Here is a 23,470-nt window from a genome sequence, read left to right as displayed (position 1 = left end):
GAAGAGCAAACTAGTAAGCTTTCTCTGACAATGACAGCCTGATCCCAATTATTCTGGTTCATGGACTTCCTCAGACCCAGAGAGAAAGAAGGTTGTTGGAAACAAGGTTTCATTTTAATGTCTTCAGGCCAGGAAGTTCTCTCTTAAATTCCTATGAAGACTAGTACACAGTGATGACACTATGTATACCACCATCCTGTTTTCAGTAGTGATAAGACTCCAGTCATAGACACTGTCCCATTGTAAGCTGTCAGAAGAAACAGTGCTAGGTATGACAGTCTTATATCTTATGAGATGGCATAACAAGGGAGAGAGTAGCAAAAGGTGGAGGAAGAAAGTTCGAATTGGATTGGTCAGTTGTGGTTACATAAGCTAAAATGAGGATAAGGTGGCAAGTTGGTGGTTCCAGATCAGTTCTGTATGATTTGTTAAGTATTTTTTTTAATTCACCATCCATTTGTGGTTCTGTGTCCCTCAGGCCTTTTTTTTTTTTTCCTGTGTCTGCCCTCTGTTAGACTTGTCTGCCTCAGGTCTTAGCACAGAAAGGGCTGTTTGGGAGACTTTTCACTTTGTCCTCTCTTCATGTTAATGTTCACTGGTGATGAATAATGACACTGAGTTTTCTACCTCTGTAACATGAGAAAATGAAATCAACATTAGTGCTGTGTTAAAAGTGTGAAATATAAACTGGAGAAAAATGGTTTTCTCAAATTCTCTTTCAATGCAAGTTAATAACAGTGGCAAGGAGAAGAAAACCAGTCAGAAGTGTTTTCCATTTTTTCTGTCTTGCTGCTTGTCATTGCACCTTTAAACCTGGCTACATGAATTTGTAACACAAGAGATTTTTTTTGTCATTCATGATTCATAAGGTATTATGGCAAAGATATGTGGAGCATTTCTTGGAAAAAAGAAAAAAAATACTGAAATGTGTTACTACTCTGAGAGTTCCAGAAAACTAAATAGTTTTGAGATGTTGAATTGTATTGAGTGTCATGTATTGGCAACAAAAAGAAAAAAAAAAAAAAAGAAGTTTTTTGGATGCGTTCAAGATTATGTCAGAAAGTCTGGGAATTAAATGGCTCTTGGGATTTTTTGTTGTGGGATTTCTTTTTCCCTTTGACAGAATTCTGTCAGAGACATTTCTAACAGAGTTACTAGAAATCGGTTTTCTTCCAGGACACCAACTTTTGTTTGTTTGTTTTTTTTCCAGAGAGCAAAAGAGGAAGCCATGCAGAAAGAAGTGAAAGTGAAGCTTATTACTGATTCTGTGAATAATTTTATAGCAAAAGCTCCACCTGCAGCTCATGAGGCTCTGAAAAAGGAACTTGATATTCTAATTACCAGCTACCAGCGTCTCTGCAGCAGGCTGAATGGAAAGTGCAAAACTTTGGAGGTTGGGTATCTTGTCAGTCGTTGTATTTATAGCCCTTCTAACTGCAGAAGTAAGGTAGAGAGCAAATTTGTATTATCATATGGGATCGTGAGTAGCCCAAAGCTGTCCTTGCCTCGAGCCATATACTGACTACCACATGGTATGAGCCATATACCTAAATCTTCTTGAGAATCATATATGCTGGAGAGTTAAATTAAAAGAGAAGCCTCAGACATGGCTCTTAGGTGGGAGACAGCAGTGGCTGCTCAGGGTTCTCATCTCTCTTGAGATTAAGTCAAGCATCTGGCTTCTGTGGCAACCCTGCGACGTTGCCTTCATCAGCTCCTCTTGGCTTCTTTCTTCCATGGCTAAGGATTTTAATTAAAAGGCCCTGAAGCTGGACAGGTGGTGTTATTTCAGCGTGGGAAGAGCATTTGCTCTGCTGGCAAGCTGAATGTCTCCTGTGTTTTGAGTGGACCTCTTCATTTTGGCCAGCTCCATTACAGATTCTTGCCATAGGACTATTAACATATTATACAGTGATCACAGTGACTTTAGGTATGATTTTCTGTTGTGAACTAATCTTCAATAGCTAACTTCGTACAGGACAATCATATACCTGGGTAAAATTTATCTCCTCTTAATGCCAGTGTGGAAAATTAGGTATGTAGTCTAAACTGGTAATCTATATTTCCCCTGATCTTTGATGTCATTGTTGTGTGGTAATATCCCTCTATAACCTCCTCCTAGACCAGGCACTTACATTTGATATGATGAAAGTTAGGTGAGGTTAATTGCATTCTGGGAAACTTGATCTAAAAACAGCCTAATGCATCTCCAAAAAATTACTTTAAATTCTACTAAAAAAAAAAAGGAGCAATGAAAAGATGATTTATGGAGAGTTTAAATGTTTTGCTTGTGTATAAAGTGCCATTTTTAACTGCTTGTTTAAGTATCTTCAGGCACTGTAAAAATAAAATATTAGACAATAATTTAATTCCAGGAGAATAAGAACATAATTTCATTTTATAACATTATGTTTAGTACTCTAGCACTTAAGTGGTCTATAAATTACACTAAATGTGGTTTAGAATTAATTTCCATAGAGATTTCAGTCAGAGTTCTTGAAAGCTGTGATTTTAGACATTTCATAAATTTGTGCTTTAAGTAATTAATATACAGAATATATAAGCAACCTAACTACATTTTGTGATAAAGATATAAACTTCTAACATGATTCTTTAAAAATTCTGATAATTTGTTTCTATTTTACAATAAAATTTTACAGAAAATCATATAAAGTGGATAATTCATGAGACAGAAGAGCCAAGTTGCATTTTGCAGAAATACTCAATTTTTAATGTTATCCTGTGTGGTTTTACTCTGTTTAATCAAAATGTTTTGGTTGTGTAATATATCTATTTGGAATGTGTAAATACTGAGGAAAATAATCAACTGTATGGCACCGTAACCATCAGATATCAACCATGATGTTTTGGGGATGAAGCAAGCAATGTTTTCAGTGTTTTAATAAGTGAAAGTTCGCTGTGAGATTTTCAATCCCAATAAATATTTTGGTTTTTTCTCATCAGGAGGTATGGGCATGCTGGTGTGAATTATTGTCATATTTGGATGCAGAAAATAAATGGTTGAATGAAATTGAACTGAAACTCAAGGCAACTGAAAATATCCAGGGAGGTGCAGAAGAGATTTCTGAGTCTCTAGATGTAAGTACTGACTTAAATAACATTGAATCACATGTAATGATAAATTGTAAATCACATTACATTCAGAAAAAAAACTATGAACCAACATTACACATGAGCAAGATGCAGAATATTTGGAAAGTCCTATGTTTTCACTTGATTCAACAAATGAGGTATTGAATTTGAATCCACCTAAGTGAAACAGAGTAATTAAATTTGTTATGCCTGATGTCAGAGACAATTTTTGTTCACAATAAAATACACGTTCTTAGAAAACATGCCCTCACTTAAGCCAGTCAAAAAAAGTTGAAGACCTCAGAAAGAGCAAGCTTTCACCCTAGCATTGCAACTCTGTTTATTAGTACTTAATTTTTATTTATGAAACATTTCCAACTTGTAGACATTGAGTTAATACTCTTAGCGATCAAAATATAAAACGTTAGACTGATAATGCATTTTTGCTATTGAATTTCATCCATTCAGATACTCAAGTAAATTTTTTATTTTTAAGTACACAAATACTCCCACTGAACTCATTTTAAAATTAAACACCCAATTTATTGCTTTGCAAAAAATCTTTCTTTGTTTTTTTGTAATAAGTAGTACAGAACACTTGTTGTCAAGACATGGGACATACATATTTTTATCTTTTTTCTCTGCCTCTATTGTGTATGAAATGTGAAGTTTCTTTCTCACATTTTTAAGGGGACTTGTGACAGCTCTGTAGAATCTTATTTGCGGGAAGAAAAACAAACTCCTTTTTTGACTTTTTTTCAGTCTTTGGAATGTTTAATGAGGCATCCAGAAGATAATCGCAATCAGATTCGGGAATTGGCTCAGACTTTAACTGATGGTGGAATCTTGGATGAATTGATCAATGAGAAACTTGAGAAGTTCGATACTCGATGGGAAGAACTTCAACAGGAGGTATATTTAATAATTGACCTGTCCTCCCATTAAACAACGGACAGTCTAGCACCATTAGGAAAAAAAAAAAAGGGTTACTTGCTTGGTAAAGTTCCTAAACAGCACACAGAGACTTATTTTAGAAGTGGACGGTTTGCATAGGTGTGGTGGGTTAATCCCAACAGGTAGCAAAGCACCGCATAGCTGCTCGCTCACTCTCCACATCTCCTGGTGTGATGGAAGGGAGAATCAGAAAGGCAAAAGCAAGAAAACTCATGGATTGAGATACAGACAATTTAATAAATGAAAGAAAAAATGGAAAAAGCAAGTGATGTAAAACCAGTCACTCGCCACCAGGAGACTAATGCCTAGCCAGTCCCTGAGCAATGGCAATTTTGGAAAAACTCCCTCCCAACACCCTTTCATTGCTGAACATGACTCTGTGTGGTACAGAATATCTATCTGATCAATTCAGGTCAACTGTCCTGGCTGTGTCCCTTCCCAGCCTCTTGCCCACCCCCAGCCTACTTGCTGGGAGGGGCAGAGTGACAAAGAGAAGGCCTTGGCACTGAGCAAGCACTACACAGCAATAGCTAAAACATCCCTGGGTTATTAACACTGTTTTGGTCACCAGTCTAAAACACAGCACCATATGGGCTGCTGTGAAAAGCCAAAACTAGCACAGTAGGTAACCCTAAAGTTCCAGTTCTGAAGTGACCATCTAGTGCATTTAATCTTCAATTGCATATTTAGAGATGCTTTCTCTGAAAAAACTCTTATTGAGAAACAAACTGTTTTCAAAATTAAATGAGTAACATTCTCTAACAGGTATATTCATTACTAAACAATAAATAGGAGCTTTTGTATCAATGGAAGATTTTATAAAGACATTTCAATATAGACAAATTTAGCCCAAGAAGACTCAAATCTAGCAATATGCTAGATGAGCAATCTTTGCGCCAGACTCCATGAAGAAAATTTTACTAATTCTTTGACAGATCCCACTAGTGGGACAGTATACTTTTTTTGCTGGTAAATCAATTCAAAACTGTGATACTTGTGCATGAATATCTACTTTTAATACTAGGAGTTTATTAAGCACGTGTTTGGGTGCGTACTAATACAGAAGTGTGTGGACGTGTACAAGGGCAGGACCAAACAGAATTCACCAAAGAATTTTAAGATAACCAAAGGATACATAAGGAATAGCTCAACTACTAGTAGTTTACTATTAACAAAGATGTGGATAAACTCTAAATAAATACAGAACAACCTTACAGGACAGACTAACAAGGCAATTAAATTACAGAAGTATTCGGTGGAAATACATGAAAAGTGTTACTCATGGAGGATTTCTGACCGTATACAAAATAGTAACTTTTGAGATGACTGTTACTGTTCAAAAGGAAGATCTGGGAGTTACGGAGAGAAATATCAGGAAGATGTCGGCTCAGTACTTGATAAATATCAGAAAGGATTTATTAGGGAAAGACCTAGCAAAGGACACGGAGACCTTCTTTATGTCTGGAACCAGAACATGTTGAAAGATGAGCTACAGAGGTCAAAAGTTGCTCAGTTTCAATGATGTAAACAATGCACAAGTAAAGATTGCTTGGAAGTAAAAACACTACGATAAAAATTAAGGAAGGGTCCTCAGCTGTTCTGAGCTTAAGCTTGAAGGATGGGGGGAGGGAAAGAGCCTGGTTCCCTCTGCTAACTGGCAGTGGTTCTGGTGCAGTGTAGACATTCACTCAGTCCCATAACATTCAGCGACATAACGGAAAATTAAACATAACCTTCTCTATACCCATTCTGGTTGTTTTTCATTTCTTTTTTTTCACATCTAACTTCTGTTTGAAAGCAGATGGTGTCCAGATTTCTGCTTCTTGGTATCAGTTGTTTTTTTCCTGACTTGGAGGAGAAATCTGGGAATGTACAGAGGGCTTCTGGTGTGTGAAAACAGGACTTTCAAATAGTCTTGCTGAGTGATGAATTAATACTGTTCAGTCTTCACAATAATAGGTATTAAATCAAAATTCATGCAACCTGCAGGTGTTAAATGTGAGAATTACAACATGAAGGTTTTGTGTGAAATTCTAGAGACAATTTTGATAAGTATGTAAGCAAAATATATTAGAAATGTATTCACCGCTTTCCAATTAAATTTAAATACAGACAAAAAGCAGAGGGGGCAAAGCCCTTCCCCTGCTTTGAAAGCTTGAGCTGATATTCAGTAGTCAAATACTAATGGTGAGATCTGTATATGAATATAACAGCTGTAAAGAAGCTATTTAAATTGACAGATGACTCAGTCAAACTGCTTCTTTACTGTATGTTTTCTACAACAAAATGTTTTATTAATTTTTCCACTAAAGTCTCACACCCTTTTTTTTCCATAGATTCCTGACACTGAATTTTCTGTGCTGTTTGTATAGCCCTGTTGCAATCCAAATAGCATGCACTTTCCTTGCATAAAAATAGGTTGCAGGCACATAACACTATTCTGCTTGTGTTCAAGGTCACTTCTACTTCAGACAGACTAATAGGCTATCCTAATGTGGTTAAGTTATTTATTTTTATTTAAATAGTTGTGCAGGTAATTACCAAGACAATAAGCTCATGTGAGCAGAAACTGATACGTGAAATATTTATTCACTACTAATAGAGCAACCAAACTAAACCACTGCCATATGAATGATGCTGAAAGACAACACAACATTGCTACTGAGATAGAGATTCATTTCTAAAGGCAGATAATGGCTTTATGTTTGGGTGCCTTATCTTCCTTAGTTAACAAAGACTGAGTATGTTTAGTTTGCTTTTGAACATCTGGGGCCGATCGATAAGCAACATGTACCCTATCTTTACTTTTCAAGGACTGATTCACTTACAACTCTATATACTGAATCTAAAAATCGCTGTCACCTGAAGAACTTCAAGCTCATATTGCAAGTGGCTATTGTCCTCTGCAATACTGAAAGTGATTTACATCCTGTCCAGCAAACTTCAAAAGCGTCAGCTAGATATTCTTGAGACTATGCTTGCAAAAAGATGTATAAAATGTTGTTGTTCAGATGGGCTTTACACTACATGCAATTTTTGTTCTTGGGGACTGTGTCTTAATTTCTTTTAGGACTCCCCACAAGTTTACCCTTTGTTTCTTTCAAAAAGCACACATTCATCATTTGACACATTTTTTCTGTTTTGTTCTCCTCTCAAGAGGAGAAAGAATTCTTCATGCCCCATCTCCACATGATTGCTTTGAAGGCTGCTAAGAGGGCTGCTTTTACAAGCTCTTAGACACTCTGTGTCTGCAGTGCTAACATAAAGAGATAAAGAAGTCTGCCTTGGTATGGTTTTCAGGTTTGGAATACAGCTGGTCAAAGATGAGTATTATTTTGGGGTTGAAAGGTCAAATATTTGTAGTCATTTACTTCAAAAACACACTGTGATATATTACTGGAATTTGCAGAAGTAGTTCTAGCTTGGAGGGTATTCAAAGTTGCTGGGACCAAAATTAATGTGTTGAATGTTATAAAAGGTGTTTCTAGTTGAAGTCTAAACACTAATCCACTCTGATTGCAAACAAAAAGCAGAGATTAACACATTCACAATTTGATGCAAAATGTACAAAGATATTGTAATGTATTCAGATGCAACTGTTACAATACCAAGAATTTAGGTCAAATTCTAAAGTAATTTAAACAAATTAAGAAGGAAATTTGAAGTTCAAGTTTTCTAACTTTTAACTACCTAATTTTGCCCTGTGGTAAGATTTCTCAATAATTAGAGAGTATAACTCAGCCAACAAGAAGAGCTAACATATTTCCCTTTCTTAACAGACCCCTTTCCATGAGCTGTAACTTTTAAGCTAATTAATTGATTCTGCATTATAAATAAATATACCATGAGTGAAAGTACTAGAAGTTTGGAAATGTTTTGTTTTGTTTTTCTCTGACAGCACAGCTACTGAGTACGGTCTCAACAACAAAACTCTACCTGTTTTTAACTGTAGAACTCTAACCAGCATCCTGGTAACTGCCTGTGTGACTCATGTCATTAAATACATGATATTTATTATTTAAGGAAGAAGTGGCAATGCCTATGAACATAGCTTGATAACATTCAACATTAAAGAATGATCTACAGTCGTAACCAGCTGTTTGAGCGCCTCCAACTTTCCTGATATTTGATCACTTCTCAGTGCACCCTTTCTCTTAACATGGCATTTTATATTAAAAATATGCAATGTTACCATATCCTGCATTTACCACTGGTCTTTGTTATATTGTAAACAGATTTATGCAATACCCATACCATAAAAATTAAATGTTATGCTTAATCATAAAAAATAAGTAGAAATCTATAAAAACCTGTAGAGACTTGTATAAAAATTCAGTCTGTAAATATTTTTGCTTTTCTTCTTCACTCGGATAGTGCCTAACAGCAGATTTTTTGGTGTTTTTTTTGTTTTGTTTTCCTTGACAGCTGTCAACATTTCAGTGGCTCTGAAATAATTAAGCAGTTGGTTATTTTCCTGAGATTTCCTATTTAGCAATTAACTGTCAGACACTTCCCTTTAGAGACTAAAGCCTTCAGCCTTACTGACAATGATCTGATAGCAGAACTAGAGCTTCCTCTTATGTCCTCCTGCCCATTTATACACTACAATGTTAAACCATCTACTTGTTCCACAGAGGAAGAGAAAATTGTTATCTTTCACAGAAAGAAAAAAGGCAAACCAAATCAAACAAACAAACAAAAACTAAAACGGAACCCCAAAACCCAGAACATCATAAATTAAAATATTTTTGTATTATAGATATATAAACAATTTCAACTTCCACATCTTTTTCAAAAATACACATCTATAGATTTGCACACAACCAGACATATAAGTTTTAAGGAGAAATTTGAAACTCAGGTTCACAGATGCAAGAGTGTAGTATGTCTGCTCCTTTCTGTAATGCCCTCTAATAAATACCTCCGTCAGTAACTCTCTTTTCAACAGAAAGAGAGGAAGAAACCTTGTCCGTATTGTGGCATTCCCGTGGGCTGAATTGATCAGTATTCTGCAATGCCAGTGCTAGTGCCAGGGGCCTGCTTAGTGAGCAGGATTATGGTTTTGAGTCAGCTGTTATGTACTGGAGAAATATCTTACATTTTCATACATGTCTTTGAGCGTATTTTACCTTTTAGAAGATTATTGTGAAGACTTTTTCATTGCATTTGTTGTGTGAATTAAACAGGGTCAGGGCAGGGGCTTGACTTTAGGTGAGGGTGCAGGACGGGGTCTGTTCCGAGGAGGGAATACAGCAGTGTACCTGACTTGGGCCAAGGCGTTTAACCAGTTAAGTAGTGGTGTTACTTGCCTGCAAGGCCAAAGGGCAGACTCCTAACTGTTTTGGCCTTTATGTCTGGCTGCTTATTGACATACTGAAAATACGTGGAAAAGATAGGCTTTTACCTCCCTTGGAAGATACAAGATGTCACACAGGTTCTTGGGCTGTAATCAAATCCTCTCTGAAGACAGTGCTAGGGGAATGTTTTGTCTTTGTGTGTGTGTACAAACTCTGTGTGCACGTCAAGATATCACAAGCATGCATATATATTTGTCTGACCTCATATTTGTTTGAAATCCAGCCATAATAAATCAGTCAGACTAAGGCAAAGATTTGTTGTAATTCTTTCTTAACTTCATCTGCTTTAGTATTTGATCAATGAGTCTGGGAATGTTTTTATTTTCCGGTTGTAGTTTAGAACAGGATTTTGATGTACATAGTTTCTGCTGATATCAGCACAGAGATGACAGCTTTTCCATCACCACATATTTGTCATATGATTTTAAAGCTTTTTGTGAGTTTCTATGCGGTAATAACTGCTTCATTGCATGCACGCAATCTGCTCCTGAGGCTGGCAGCAAATTTATCTATACTTAAGCAAGTGCCTAGCTGCAAATAATAGTTAGCATGGATCAGCATTTAACAAAGCTTCAAAACTTCAAGTGTTGCTACAAATGTAGTTTTTCCAAAGAACTTAGCACAAAATTTGTGTCTAATGTATTGAATTCTCCAGAAAGTGCAGTTGCTTATTTTGATAACTAATAAGAAAGGAACTTTCTCGGTGTCTTATTTTAAATGGTGAGCTTTTCTGAACATCAGAACACCACAGCCCTTAGTATGAATGGAGTATGCATGTAGGTTAGTCCTGCCGGTTAGCCAAAGAGATCAGTAAAGGCAGAGAGGTTTTCTTTCATCCTTCCAGGAGATGCCCTTTCCTGTGGGCCTTAGAAACATACTTACCCTGTTTTCTGATCTAATGTGCCTTTCAGTCTACTTTATAGCAATGCAAATGGAAAGGTAGAGTGTGACTGTATCTGAGCCAGGCTTACAGATTAGTAGTAAGGGGTGCCAAGGTAAATGGAAGCTGTGGGTTTTAACCCCGCTGCTTTGAACAGGCTAAGAACATTGTAATATAAAATCTCAAATCAGACGAAACTGAAAGTCATTTAAGTAACAAGCCTTAGTACTGTACTGGGAAGTTGCCCTGTTTTAATGGTTCATTTGGTGGAGTAGTAATACCTTAGTGTCTCAGGTGCCTCCATTAACACTGACAGCATGGGTCTGATATGTAAAGCTGCTCAGTTCCACAGAAGGTTCCTGGAACTGGCAGTGATAGAAGATTATCTGATCAGCTGTTTTGAAATAGCACAAAGCAGCTTACAAACACAAATATAGTAAATACTGGTTGGTTCCCTATCCTTTAACTAAGTCAAACAGCTAGCAAGAATGGTCACAAAGAGGATCTTTTTGGTTTTTAAATGTGACGCTCTGTAAGAATCCGAGGTCTGTGCAGAAGGTATGGATATATCAACAATTCTCACTGAATTGCTGAGAGATATTTTTGTTCAAGGCAAGAGTTTTGTAATAGCTATGAAATCAAATTAATATATAGCTGGCTCACCAAAGAGAAAAAGTGTGATTTGACTTGAAAAATGGCAGGACGCCTAGCAAGGTTATTTAAACATTGCTTGCTTTCTCTCTCCTCCTTTGATTCACGTCAAACAAGGTTAGTCATTTTATTCTGTGGTCAGCAGCATGGCTAGGCTTGTACAGAGAAAAATTGTATTGCATTTGAGATTGTTGGTAGTTATTATGTGCTTTGTATAAAGCAGAAGCTCTGCTAGGCAGAAGCTGTAGTCTAAGTAAAATACGAGACTGCAGGTGAACACAATGACAGATAAAGTACCATGTTATTACCTGGTAATTATCATATTAATCTGTTACGAGTAATAGTTAAAGCTAACCAATTTATGTCAAATGTTTAAATATGTGTTTGAAGGACAACTTGGAAGGAGAATTCTTTATTCTGATTTGATAAACCATAAAGGGAGCTCCTTTGAAAAAAAAGCATCCTTCTCAAAAAAAGGATTGTATAGAAGGTGATGGTAGGCAATCCACTGTGGCACTGATGGTGGCGTAGAAACAAGAGTCAACTTTCTAGACTAAAAGAGGCTATGGTAAGAGTGATAATAGATTGGGCAGGTTCACAAACAAGACAATGGATGGATCCATCTCTTTTTTTTCTTTTTTTTTTTTTTTCTCCAGAGTAGGCATTGCCTGTGTTCCAGACATCTATTTATACTTCATATAAAAGAGCTCCTCTCAAGAGAGTCTTTATCCCTCTCAGTTACTGAAGTGGATTGTCTTGGATGGGTTTGTGATGACAGTAACCCTATTCTCAGTAAACAAAATCCCTTGAACTATATAATAAGATCAGGAGGACCGCTATGCCTCAGAATGAAAGACTGCACTGTCAGGATGGTTTTGTTACACAGCTTTGCCAACTTCCACTCTGTATAGAAATCCTCAATGCATGCACTGGTTTTTCAGGGTCCTGTATTTTTTAGAACTTGTCTATCCAGTCTGGGATTTTGCTTGTTTGTTTCTTACTAAAAAGAACTAAATGGGTGGCAAAAAGATACGCAACTTATCATACAAAAAGGTGGATCAGCACACGTGAGGAGTACTATTTTTGATTCTTAGTCTGCATTTTTTAGAAAAAAAAAATTGGGGGAAAAAATGTGTTCTATGCATTGTTACTGTGACTATTGATAACTTTGTCATTGTTTTTAGGCCGTGAGAAGACAAAAGAGTCTTGAACAGAGTATTCAGTCTGCCCAGGAGACTGACAAAACCCTCCGCTTAATCCAAGAGTCTCTCGCTGTTATTGACAAACAGCTGACAGCCTACATTGCAGACAGAGTTGATGCAGCACAGGTCCCTCAGGAAGCACAGGTAAGTTATATGCAGGTTCAACTGATGTTCTTACTGGTTTTCTCAATCAACTGAAGAGTCTTTGGTTGTCCCTCAGCCTGATACCAATAATGGGGATTTGCAACATGATCAGTATGAAAGTGCAAGTAAATTTTAGGTAGGATTACTTAGAGAAGTTCAAGCTAATTTTCTAGTAAAGTCATATTTTCATTCTGTTTTATATTATTTACCTGTCCGGAAGATGTGAAGAGCTATAAATGTCATGGAAGACTATGCAGTAGCTTTAAAATGACAAAAATAAACCATGTGACTCTTTAAAACTCAGTTCCCGTGCTAGAAAGAAGAAACTCATCATCTTTACTACTCTTAGATACCTCTTTTACAAGTTGATTGCATGACCTAGGGATTGTTACTAAAGTATTGAAACATATAAAACATTGTTAATTATTTCACGATGTGCACATAAATATACTAATATTTCAATATTTGCAGTTCATGTAAGTTTAACAGAAACAGCTTTTCCTATTCCTTAGAAATGGTTTATTGAGCCTTTGAAATGAAATTGTACATCTAATTCTCATTTTTAGTCTTTCATTCTTTCTTCTATAACATCTGCTTTACTGTAGCATTAAAATGGTAAGAATACAAATTAAATAGAACCAAACATCTTTGATATAAAATTATGAACAGTTTACATTATTGTGTACATGCATTTCTGTAAATTCCACTTAAATATTGGAAGTCAGATTACAAAAACAAACAAAAAATGCTACAGGGAAATATAAAATGAATGCTTTATAATGATTTTAGAAGAGGTGTTCAATTGCATTTTTTCTGGCATTCCTGTAGAGTGGTAAGTCATTGTAAAAAATAGATGTCTTGTATGGAGTAGCTTAGATGATCTTTAATAGATTCAGAGCTGCACATACGTAGCCCTGAAAATCCTGTTTTCTCCCCTTTAAAAATAAAGGTTGCCGTGTCTTTTGAATTACAATGTAGATAGATATACCTTTCAGTTGCTTTTCTAGTGTATGTGTTTGTAGGTACATGCAGATATTTGTATTTAATTTCTCATCTTGTAATTATACAACTCTAATACATTAAAAAAATTGATAGGAAAATGTCCTTTTTTTTTCTGATGTATTTGGACCCTATACATTGTAGCATTTTTCTCTGTTGTTTCATATATCCCGTGGACATATTTGATTTATGTGCATCCTCAGGTACAATACTGGCAATGATTTCAGGCTGTGTAAAAGGAAGTAATTCAGAACTTCAGTACCTGAAGCAGCATAAAACTCAACCAACCTTAATTAGTCACTTTCATGGGAAAATTTCAGCTCAGTGCTTTTGGAGAACTTGTTTTTGTTCTTGAAATCTTATTGTCTGGTGTCGAGTTCACCTGATTGTACCATATCCACTGTGGGAAAACCAGCATAGAGGCTGCTGAGTTTTCCCCTTTCATGTTTTTATTTTAAGATACCAGTGGGACCTAATGAAATATCTTAATTAACAACTGAACAGATTTAATGCAAATACTGAAGTTCTCTGAAGTTCTGTTATGAAGTTCTTTAAAATCCTTAGAGGGAAAAGGAATAAACAGTCCATTTTATGTGGGTAAAGATACGGAGCCATTCTTTTAGTGAATGGCCATGCAGCCGGTGGCAGAATAGGTACATACTGAATGGCTGTATCTCCTGTGGAGTTTCTGCTGGCAAAGCTCTCTTGTAGAGCTGAAAACAGTTTGTTCATATAAGATACCCTACAATAGTGTCTGCAGAGCTGGAATAGGAATCTTTCAGCCAAAGATGTTGGTTTCTGGGCAGGGGTCCGTTTATCCATGCTGAGAGATTTAGCAAACTGTTCACTAATATGTGTTGCATTTCTAAAAGAGCATATGGGAGAACTTACAGTCGGAAATCTGTTCAGGGTTTGGGAGCTCTGTGTGTGTGCTTCAAAAATTCAAATCCGTTTATAGCTTCAATAGAAGGCATGATCTTTGGTTCAACTGATTGGAAATGAATCTGAGAAAACAAAATCATATTTAGCTCTTTTTTAAAATAACATGATCTGTTTAGTTTATTCAGAAAGAAAAGGGAGTTAGATATGTGCTGTTCAAGTTCTCCCTTGGATGACTTTCTGAATGTAAATTCTGTGTGCTTCTTACTCCACCATGTGGCACTGAGCATTTAATGCTAGAGAGCCACTGCCACCCAACAGTTTCTACTTACTGACTCATTTTGAGTACAACTAAAGATGCTGTATTCGGACAGAACAAAATGCAGTGAGGAGACTAAATGAACATCATTGCATTTCTGAGAAAAGCAAAAGTAGTATGCTTTGCATTTTCAATAAACTCCTATAATTTCAGTTATGTATTGATAAGTACTGCATGCCTGGACTATTTTCTAAGTAGAGATGGCTCTTAATCTGTTTTTAAAATACCGTTGTGTTCAAAACCAAAGTTAAAGTGAGGATATAATGACAGAGTTGTTCAGTTGTGCAATGTGTTACTTGACAAGAATCATGCCATGCTTTGTTGCCTTCAGACTAATATTTTGGGACAAAGGATTCACAATTGTCTACTTAGCAAAATGCCTAATGTTAAAGCTATTTGCACTTGCTTTTCCTCTGCTGGAGATTGTGACAATTATTTCATTCAGTCATGTGTAGATCAGTGGCCAAAGAGGGAATAGCTGAGAAATGTTATTCAAAAGTGTAGGCTTACATTGTGTGGTGCTTAAAGTTTGAACATCTATGCAGAGTTCCATACTATACAGGTTCTCACACTCTACACATCTCCATAGCTTCTGAACACTGCATAAACTGTGTTTTAACCGCACAAATTGCATTGGTCATGTCCAGCTTATTCAGTCTGGCCTTCTCAATCATGTTTCTGTCCAATGATTTGCTCCTCTCATTTGGACTCTCCAGTTAATTTTTCTTGAAGAGTAGTGTCTAAAACTAAGTAGGCTGTTCTTCTTGAGACTTAGTATGTCGCTCCAGCTATAACATTGTCTTCTTTGTGTATTGTATACTTTTTTTTTTTGCAAAGATGTGACATCATTGGCACATATTCTTTTTGTGCTTTTAAAGATGGGTACTTCAACTTCATTTTTCTAATCTTCTGGTACTTTGTTTATCCTTTCAGAGTTTTCCAAGGTAATCACTAACAGTTCTGAAATTGCTTCAGATATGTTTTTTGTGTCTGTCAGAATCATGGTCTGTCCATTTATAAAGATTAACTTATCCAAATACTCCCTAAATGTTTTATTTTCTCCGTACATTAGGCTAAGATGTGACTTTGTAGGCATTGATAACAATTGTGAAAGTAAGCAAAAGTGAGGTTAAACTGAGGACCATTCTTGAGAGCTATTAGGCTAGCTAAGTGGTATTTCGAGAACTACAAATCAGAAAACCTAATACACCAAGAAGAGCTGACAAGCTGTTCTCTGCAATTCAAGGGAGCCAAATCTGCAAATTCTTATCCAGGCAATTTTGGTGAAAGAGTTATATGAAGGACTTATTAATTACAAAGGTATTCTAGTATAGTTTGAATTCGTAATGAATTAGTTTCCAGAAAAGCAGAGAACAAGTAGAAGTTGACTGTTTTGCCTGAATCATATCATTTTGTCATCATCATCTTATGCCACTGCAAGACTCATAAGGTTGCTGTGAAGTCCAGGCCTTTTTGTGCAGTACATCTTAATGAAATCCATAACAGAAAAGTGATGTTCTGGGCTAAATTTAGACTTTGTTTTCCTAGAACAAACAGTGGAAGAAACTTCAGTTAATGTAATTGCCCTTCACTGCTGCAAGATTTACTACTCTGACTATGTGATTTTCAATTATTGAGAATTAAGCACTGTTCAATTGGCCAATATTAGTATTGCCTGATGTATTTTGTTGGAGGATATGGAATATGGACAGATGAACATGGGTATAGTAGAGGACAATATAACTGCTTAATTAATTTTGTATAGCATGTTTTGTATAACATGTTCTGCTCAAAAATGTCTATGAGAAGGGAGCAGCATATTTTTTTTCTGCATCCTCCAAACTAGGGGGAAAACCTTCCCTGGGAGCAGCTTCTGGGAGGCCAGGGGAACAGAAAGCACATTAGCCCTGGGCTGGGGCTTGCAGCCTCCCACTGCAGGAGTACTTGCAAGAGCATGGGTCCATCCCAAAGCCAGCTCTCAGGGGCTACCTACATCTGCCTGCCATAGATTCTGCCTACAGCTCAGTTCACCTCAGAATGCCACTGAAAGTTGCTAGGCAGGGAAGAAATCCTGTGAAGAAAGGACCAGCTCTGCAAGTTTAGAGAGGGGTATAAAAATGTCTTTCTGTTTACTATGTGTAACCAAAGAGATCCAAGTGTCCTCTCTAAGGAACTGCCTGTCTTGAATATACCACCTTGTGTTTCCATAAATATTTGCTCTAGAACTGAAAGCCTTTCAGTGTCTTGCATTAAGCTTCCTGTGGAGAAAATAGGAAATCTCTCTCCTTGAGGATTTGGCCTCTTTTTTCTCACAGAATGAAAATAACCTTTTTTGTACAGGAACAGTACAAAAGTAATTAGTATCATTAGTAAACAAGGATTTAGTGAATCATTTTTCTGTAGTGGACTTAGAGAAAGAGAAATCAGGAAAGAGAAAGGAAGAAGTGTGGTTAACTAACAACTTTGTTTTAACCTAATCCCTTTGCTGTAGCAGTGTTTAATGAACCATAATTCATTATGTTTAGTGTATTTTTTGTGGCTGTTTATAAATCAAATTGAGACTAGTATATTTGCCACTCACAGTGCATGCCCATAGAAAACATTGCACCTATTTGTTGCTTATTCTAAGTTCAAGTGACATCAGAGTTTCCTGTCCCGTCTTGGAACACGTTAGTGTATGTATCACTTGGATCTTCTGGATTTATCCAGCTTTTGAGAGTTTATTAATCCGGTGATTTTGGCAGTATAGTCAGTATTGACTGCAAAGTAATTCCTCCCTGTGTTACGAAGTTCTAGCAACTGATATACAATACAATGCCACAAAGTCAAACGACGTGAAATTAAGATATCTTGGAGGATAGTATGCACTGTCCTCTACACCTCTCCTGTGGCCTTGACACATTCCTGAAGTAAGAGCACCAACAAAGCCTGCCTTCTTATGGAGCAGCCAAAAAGGCAAAAGGTTTCCCCCAGTTCTGGGGTAGGAAATGGTATCCCTGACCTGCCATGAGAAAGCAGTTTCACCAGTGTGTTTTCCAGAATGTTTTTCAAACTTTTTTCAACCTGCTGATCCTGCTTCAACTGGAACGGTCAGCTATTTCTGTAGTGTAGTCTTTTCAGTGTTACTCATACTAAAATCTGTGTTTGCATATTAGATGTAGACTCCATCTAATCTTGTCTTTTCAGCCGTTATTCCACAATATTAGTTCTAGGTGAATTATGTTTTTGTATTTTTATCCTTTGATTGTAAATAAATCACTTCCTTTTAATTAAACACAGAAGGCTGAGGGTTTCGTTTCTTGGGATTTTTTCCAGATTATTTTCCATTGTTATGATTTTGCTGATTATTGCTAGCTGGCGTTTCTTTGTTTTTTTTGTAAATGTGATGACTGATTTTTCTAATTATGGTAGCAGGTTTTAATGGAAAGTGACATATAATCAAGCCTTCTAGTTCAATTTTCTGTTGCAAATAATATTACAGAGTTTGTTTCCGTGCCCTTTTTTCTAAATGCTGTTCTTGAAGCATGAGATTGCAGCAAGGTTTGTGACAATTTTCAAATGAGACAAATAGTCATGTTGGTTCTTTTGGTTTTCCTTTCTCTGGTCCAAGATAGGAGAGGTTTTTCCAAGAACTAGATATACTGCCAATTCTCTGCTTTTTGTTGTCAATATAGCAAGACTTTTTACATTTGACTGTTCATCTTTTTAAAGACTAGTAATTGAGAAAAATAATGTATTTGCATGCGCTTGAGACTGAAATCCTTTTCTCTAGAAGCGATCCTCATGAGAATAAGTATAACTAGTGCCTTTGGTCTGGTAAATATAATTAGTTTCTATATACATACACACTTATATTTTAGTTTATATATATATTGCAAATTCATAAACTTCCTGAAAAAAAGCCACTGATGGAAAATGAGAATCCTTAAGTTGTAGGACAGAATAATTTAAGCACAGTGGTATTTATTAGTTACATACACTACATTATATTGTGTTACTGTAGAAATTAAGTGAAGGCAGGTTTTGCTGCAAAGCTGCAAGAGCTTTTACTCTTTATTAAAAGACAAAATAGACAGGAATCACTGAGAAAGAGAGAGGTGGGAATAATAGAAATGGAAAAAGAAAATTAGTGTTTTCTTGTGGATGTTTATAAAAAGTCAATGTAATAAATTCATGAGTCAAAATGGACAAAAAAAGTAAAATGGTCGTGTCAAAACTCGTCATAGGCAGATGTTATAAATTATCTTATATCTGTTCAGAACTGGTTTAAACTTTCTGCCTCTGAGCAGCAGTGGCAAATACACAAAAAATTTTTTCTTGCTATAATCCTTACTAACTTCTCTTTTAAGCTTTCCTCTAATGTATTTATTCTCTCTAATTCTGTATTTTGATGTCAGTTGGTGATGCTTCATCTCTCTCCTGCAAAGCAATTTAAAAAAAAGTGAGATAGAACAATTCCCATGATACTTAATTGCTTAAATACTACTCTTATCTGTACTGTGGTGTTCTGACCTATTCAGATAAGAACTGTTCAATATGGTTTGCAGAGTGACTCTGAGGTTGAACAAAGTGAACTGGAAAATACAACCGAAAATCAGTTAATTGATGAGATGCAGCAGCAAGAATTTGAAATACTGGATGTGATATACTATATATTTTTCTAACATTCAGATTTACTTCTTGCTTGTATATACAGTTCTGGCTTCCAAGACATCATTCTGGCCTCAGGAGCAAACTAGTGCAGGAGTCTTTATAGCTAGTCTTTAGTGTATCTGGGAAATACTTGTATACCTTGGAGAGGAAAAAAAAAAAAAAAAAGGATTAAATCTAAAACCACTTTTCTATGCAGGAGTAATGGCCTCAAATACCTTTCCTGGTGGGGACATACCTTGTCTTTATTTCATAGGGTGGTTGTTCTCAGTAGTACTTGTCTAGCAATTCTGCTAATAACAGTTTCTCATTTTATAACAATTTAAAAATAAAAATATGTGAATCGCTCTAAATTATGTTGTATCAATGTACATTATAGGAATTCTTTTTCATTACATTGCCAATACTACTGTCGTGGTTTAGCCTGGCAGCTGGCAACTAAGCACTAGACAGCCCCTTGCTCACCTCTCCTCTTCCCCATCCAGTGGGATGGAAAGGAGAAACGGACAAAAGACAAAACTCATGGGTTGAGATAAAGACAGTTTAATAAGACAACAAAGGAAATACTAATAGTAATGATGAATATGCAAATCAAACAATACACGATAGAATTTTTCTTCTCACCGTCTGATGACTGATTGCATATCCAGTCCCTGAGCAGCAATCGCAGAAGCCACGCTTCCCAGAGCTCACAAATTTCACGGATTTTGCCAAACTCACGAATTTTGCATAACTTGTCAAACTTACAGAAAAAGTTCAAACTCCCAGAAAAAGAGGATTAAAGAGCATATAGTTGAAACTCCCAGAAAAGAGAGAGTTCTTGGCCCCCTGGCAAACCCCCATTTATTCACTGAGCATGACGTCTATGGTATAGAACGTTCCACTGGCCAGCTTGGGCTGGCTCTCTGGCTCTGCTCCCTCCCAGCTCCTGCACACCTGCTCATCAGCCGAACATGGGAAACTGAAAAAAGCCCTTGATTTCACAGCAACAACTGAAAACATCAGTGTGTTATCAACATTCTTTGCTAAATCCAAAACACAGCAGCTCTTAAAAGGAAAATTAACTGTATCCCAGCTGAAACCGGGATAACTACTTAAGTTAGTTGTTTTGTGTCAGGTTGATTTATGGTGACCCAATAAGGCTTATATTTTCCTTGTGATGATTTCATGGTACACTAGTTTTGCAGAAAGAGTTAACCAGAAATGTGTATTAGAAAATGGATTAAGTTTGTGTATTAGTGAACTACATGTCATTATGCATTTACCCTATCTACAGATACTGAACATAGATTCTGGTCAGTAATATGCCACAAATTATATACTGTTTTAGGCATAGCACAGCTCTGTGAGATGAAGATATACATACAGGATACTTTGATCAGTTTTCTCTCAACTCCCCTCATGATACTGTGAAAATAATAAGAAATAAGAATAGCAAAGCAAATCACTTTTCTATTTGTGTTTTGATTTTCTATGATTAATTTTTAGTTTTCTTCCCGATGAAAATAGTTGCTTTCCTTCAGAAGAAAGAAAACTATCATTTTATTTTTTTTGCCTACAATTTAATCACAATTTTCTTGACAAGATTATGTCATTGTCACAATGACAGAGTTATATATGTTTGAGCAGGAGAAGAAGGTTTTATTATGATCAAGAGAAACTAAAATGAATAATTTACAAGGTGGTGAATAAGTAATTTTTTGAATAGTTTCCTCCAATGATACAGTACATACTATAGTACTGCTGCTGAATATCTTTCCAAATCAACTGTTCCAAATAATATCAACGTAAACATTTTCTTCAAACCCTGCTGATTGCTGTCTTTGTTTTTCAATAGAAAATACAATCTGAATTAACAAGCCATGAGATTAATTTGGAAGAAATGAAGAAACGAAACCAGGGTAAAGATGCTGTCAAAAGAGTACTTTCCCAAATTGATGTGGCACAGGTATGCATATTTTATTTCCTCCATCTTTCCTTCACTCATGCAAACAAACAGCAGGAGTAATACTATTACTATAGTATGAAATGTTCTTCAGGTATCTCCTCTGTTTTAGCTACTCTTTTCTAGCCAGGAAATTTGAGCAGATAAAGTATATCATCCATATCTTCTTACTGCTCATTTTTGTATTACAGCCTTCCTATCTAGTTGGCAACGGTTCTAGGAAGTGCAGAGCTGACATAACCAACTGGTAGTGACACTGTTTAAGGGGTGTTTTGAGTGTGTTGCGGTTGCAAGAAATAAAACTACAGTGAGGCTTTTTGGTATACCTTTAGAGGTATTTGAAATTATTTACAGTTAAAAGTATTTTAAAATATTTGGTAGAACTGCATTTGAAAGATAAATCTATTCTGAGCCGTGTATTGCAGTCATCAATTTAAAATGTTAGCTAATGCATTATTTCTTCTAGCTTAATAGACAGACACCCCTGTTTGAAATTGAAGAAGACTTAATAACACTTAGGAGCAATACACATTTTTACGCGTTAACCTGTGATGGGTTCTTGATTGTTTTTCTGCTTTTGTTTTTGGCATTAGTTCCAAAGTTCCCCAGGTTGCAAAACAAATTGTCATAATTTGTTGGGAAGGACAAAGAATTTCGTCATGGTATTATTAAACAAGGCCATCTTTTTCTTTATCTCTGTCAAATATTTCTAGGCATGTTAGCTGCAGTTTTAAATTTTATTAGGGATAATATTTGTGGTGTTTTAACAATTAGTTTGGAATGATCAAGTTGATTTTTTTTTTTCCTAACATTTCCTGTTATCTACAGGACTAGCTTATCTTTGTTGAGAATATTTATGTTTCATTATTTTACTGTCATACGAACTCACCCTCTGATGATGTCCATGGAAGCTGTGATGTTGCCTGTATTTCATCAATGAAATGCAGGCTTCAGATGACTTTGTATGTGTATAAATTCAGCAGCATGCAGTGGAGCACTACCCTTACTAGGTGCCTTTTTTTTTTCTTGATCCATCCTTGTGCAGATATTTTTTGCTTCGAAAGGTTTCTCCAGATGACCATATGCATCAGTTTGAGTTTTGATAAGTTGGTGGGGTTGAGAATCTGTTTTCTTTACATTAGACAAAATATGAACAAAAAATAGCAAGTTTACATGCATAATGTAAATGTCAACTACCAAAAAAGGTAAAAACTAAACCTTTTGTTCCAAATTTTTATTACTATATCTGATTTTAGGCTAGTGAACTCTCTTGAATTCGTTTCCATTATTGTGAAGTACCTTTAGGGATAAATCATATAAGATTTGTCTTTACTTATTTTTTTCCTGAAGAGCACTCTCACTTATAAAGAATGCATGCATTTCTTCTTTTTTTGCACTAAGTAATATTTCTAATTTGACATATATTTATTCTAATTTTAGTTCAATTACCTAAACAGGAAGTAAACAATAATGAAAATAAGTAGCTGCAATGAGACTGTAAAACAACTATAAAATGACCAAATTTATCGTAGCTTTTTGGATTACTGCAGATTGAGAATTAAGTTCTAATTTTTAAATTTAAGGGAGAAAGGGCAATTAGCAAAATAAAAATCTATTACTGCCATGGGGATTTAAGACCTAGTTAGTCCGACTAGGCTAAGAATTGTTACATGAAAGTGACATGTTGTCTGAGGAACAGCCATTTTTGGAAATTCATTAGTAAATTCTCTGCAAGAAGAAATTATACAGCAGACAAATGACATTCTTGTTTCTTTATTACTTTCATCTGTCTTTTAGGGTAAACACACTTGTCAGAGTATAAAGAAACTCTGTTCACTCCCTTCTCTTACCACATTACTAATTCCTAGTGATATTTTAACATTATTTAATGTAATAAAATTTAAAAGAATGTTAAATCTCTAAAAATGTTCAATTATCTGTAGTTTTGCTTTTGAATAAGTATGGATCATTTGCTTCTTAAGAAGACATTTTCCTCAAATCAAAAATGAATGATACTGAGTTAGTCATGGGCTTTACTTTTGTCCCATCAGTTGCTGTGCCTTTTTTCTAGGCCAGCCAAGTTTGCCCACTGACCATGAAGTCTGAGTATTGCCATCAATTCAACTATTGATGTGAAGTAAATTCAGCTGACCACACATTTTAAGTATTTAAGAATTCTCGTGTTACTTCTCACCAAAGGTCCGTTTAGCCCCAAACAGTATCTTCAGTAGCAGGCAGAAGACAGTGATGAGGTACAGCAAGGTGAACATTCAGTGATGCTTCCCAGTGATTTGCAGCTAAGCAGCTTCTGGGTCAGAGATATTTAAAAGCTCATGTCTAAATACTTTCTGAAGCCTTGTAAATTGCTAGTTACACAGTTTAACTGAATCTATGTGA

General features: G+C 35.9%; 1 protein-coding gene across 17 annotated transcripts in view; it reads left to right on the top strand.

The window, feature by feature from the left end:
• Positions 1 to 23,470, top strand: part of DMD (dystrophin) — a 1,341,705-nt gene that overhangs the window by 597,449 nt on the left and 720,786 nt on the right. For all 17 annotated transcript variants that reach the window (XM_075430270.1, XM_075430262.1, XM_075430225.1 and 14 more), the window contains 5 exons: positions 1,211 to 1,393; positions 2,965 to 3,099; positions 3,856 to 4,005; positions 12,120 to 12,281; positions 20,966 to 21,076. In XM_075430270.1, the coding sequence (XP_075286385.1) occupies positions 1,211 to 1,393; positions 2,965 to 3,099; positions 3,856 to 4,005; positions 12,120 to 12,281; positions 20,966 to 21,076 (741 nt within the window). The remainder of the gene's footprint in view (positions 1 to 1,210; positions 1,394 to 2,964; positions 3,100 to 3,855; positions 4,006 to 12,119; positions 12,282 to 20,965; positions 21,077 to 23,470) is intronic.

The sequence above is a fragment of the Opisthocomus hoazin genome, chromosome 1, assembly GCF_030867145.1.
Source record: "Opisthocomus hoazin isolate bOpiHoa1 chromosome 1, bOpiHoa1.hap1, whole genome shotgun sequence".
In the NCBI taxonomy this organism is placed as follows: domain Eukaryota; kingdom Metazoa; phylum Chordata; class Aves; order Opisthocomiformes; family Opisthocomidae; genus Opisthocomus; species Opisthocomus hoazin.
The sequence above is the reverse complement of the archived record's forward strand: the minus strand, read 5'-3'. Positions and strand labels throughout refer to the sequence as shown.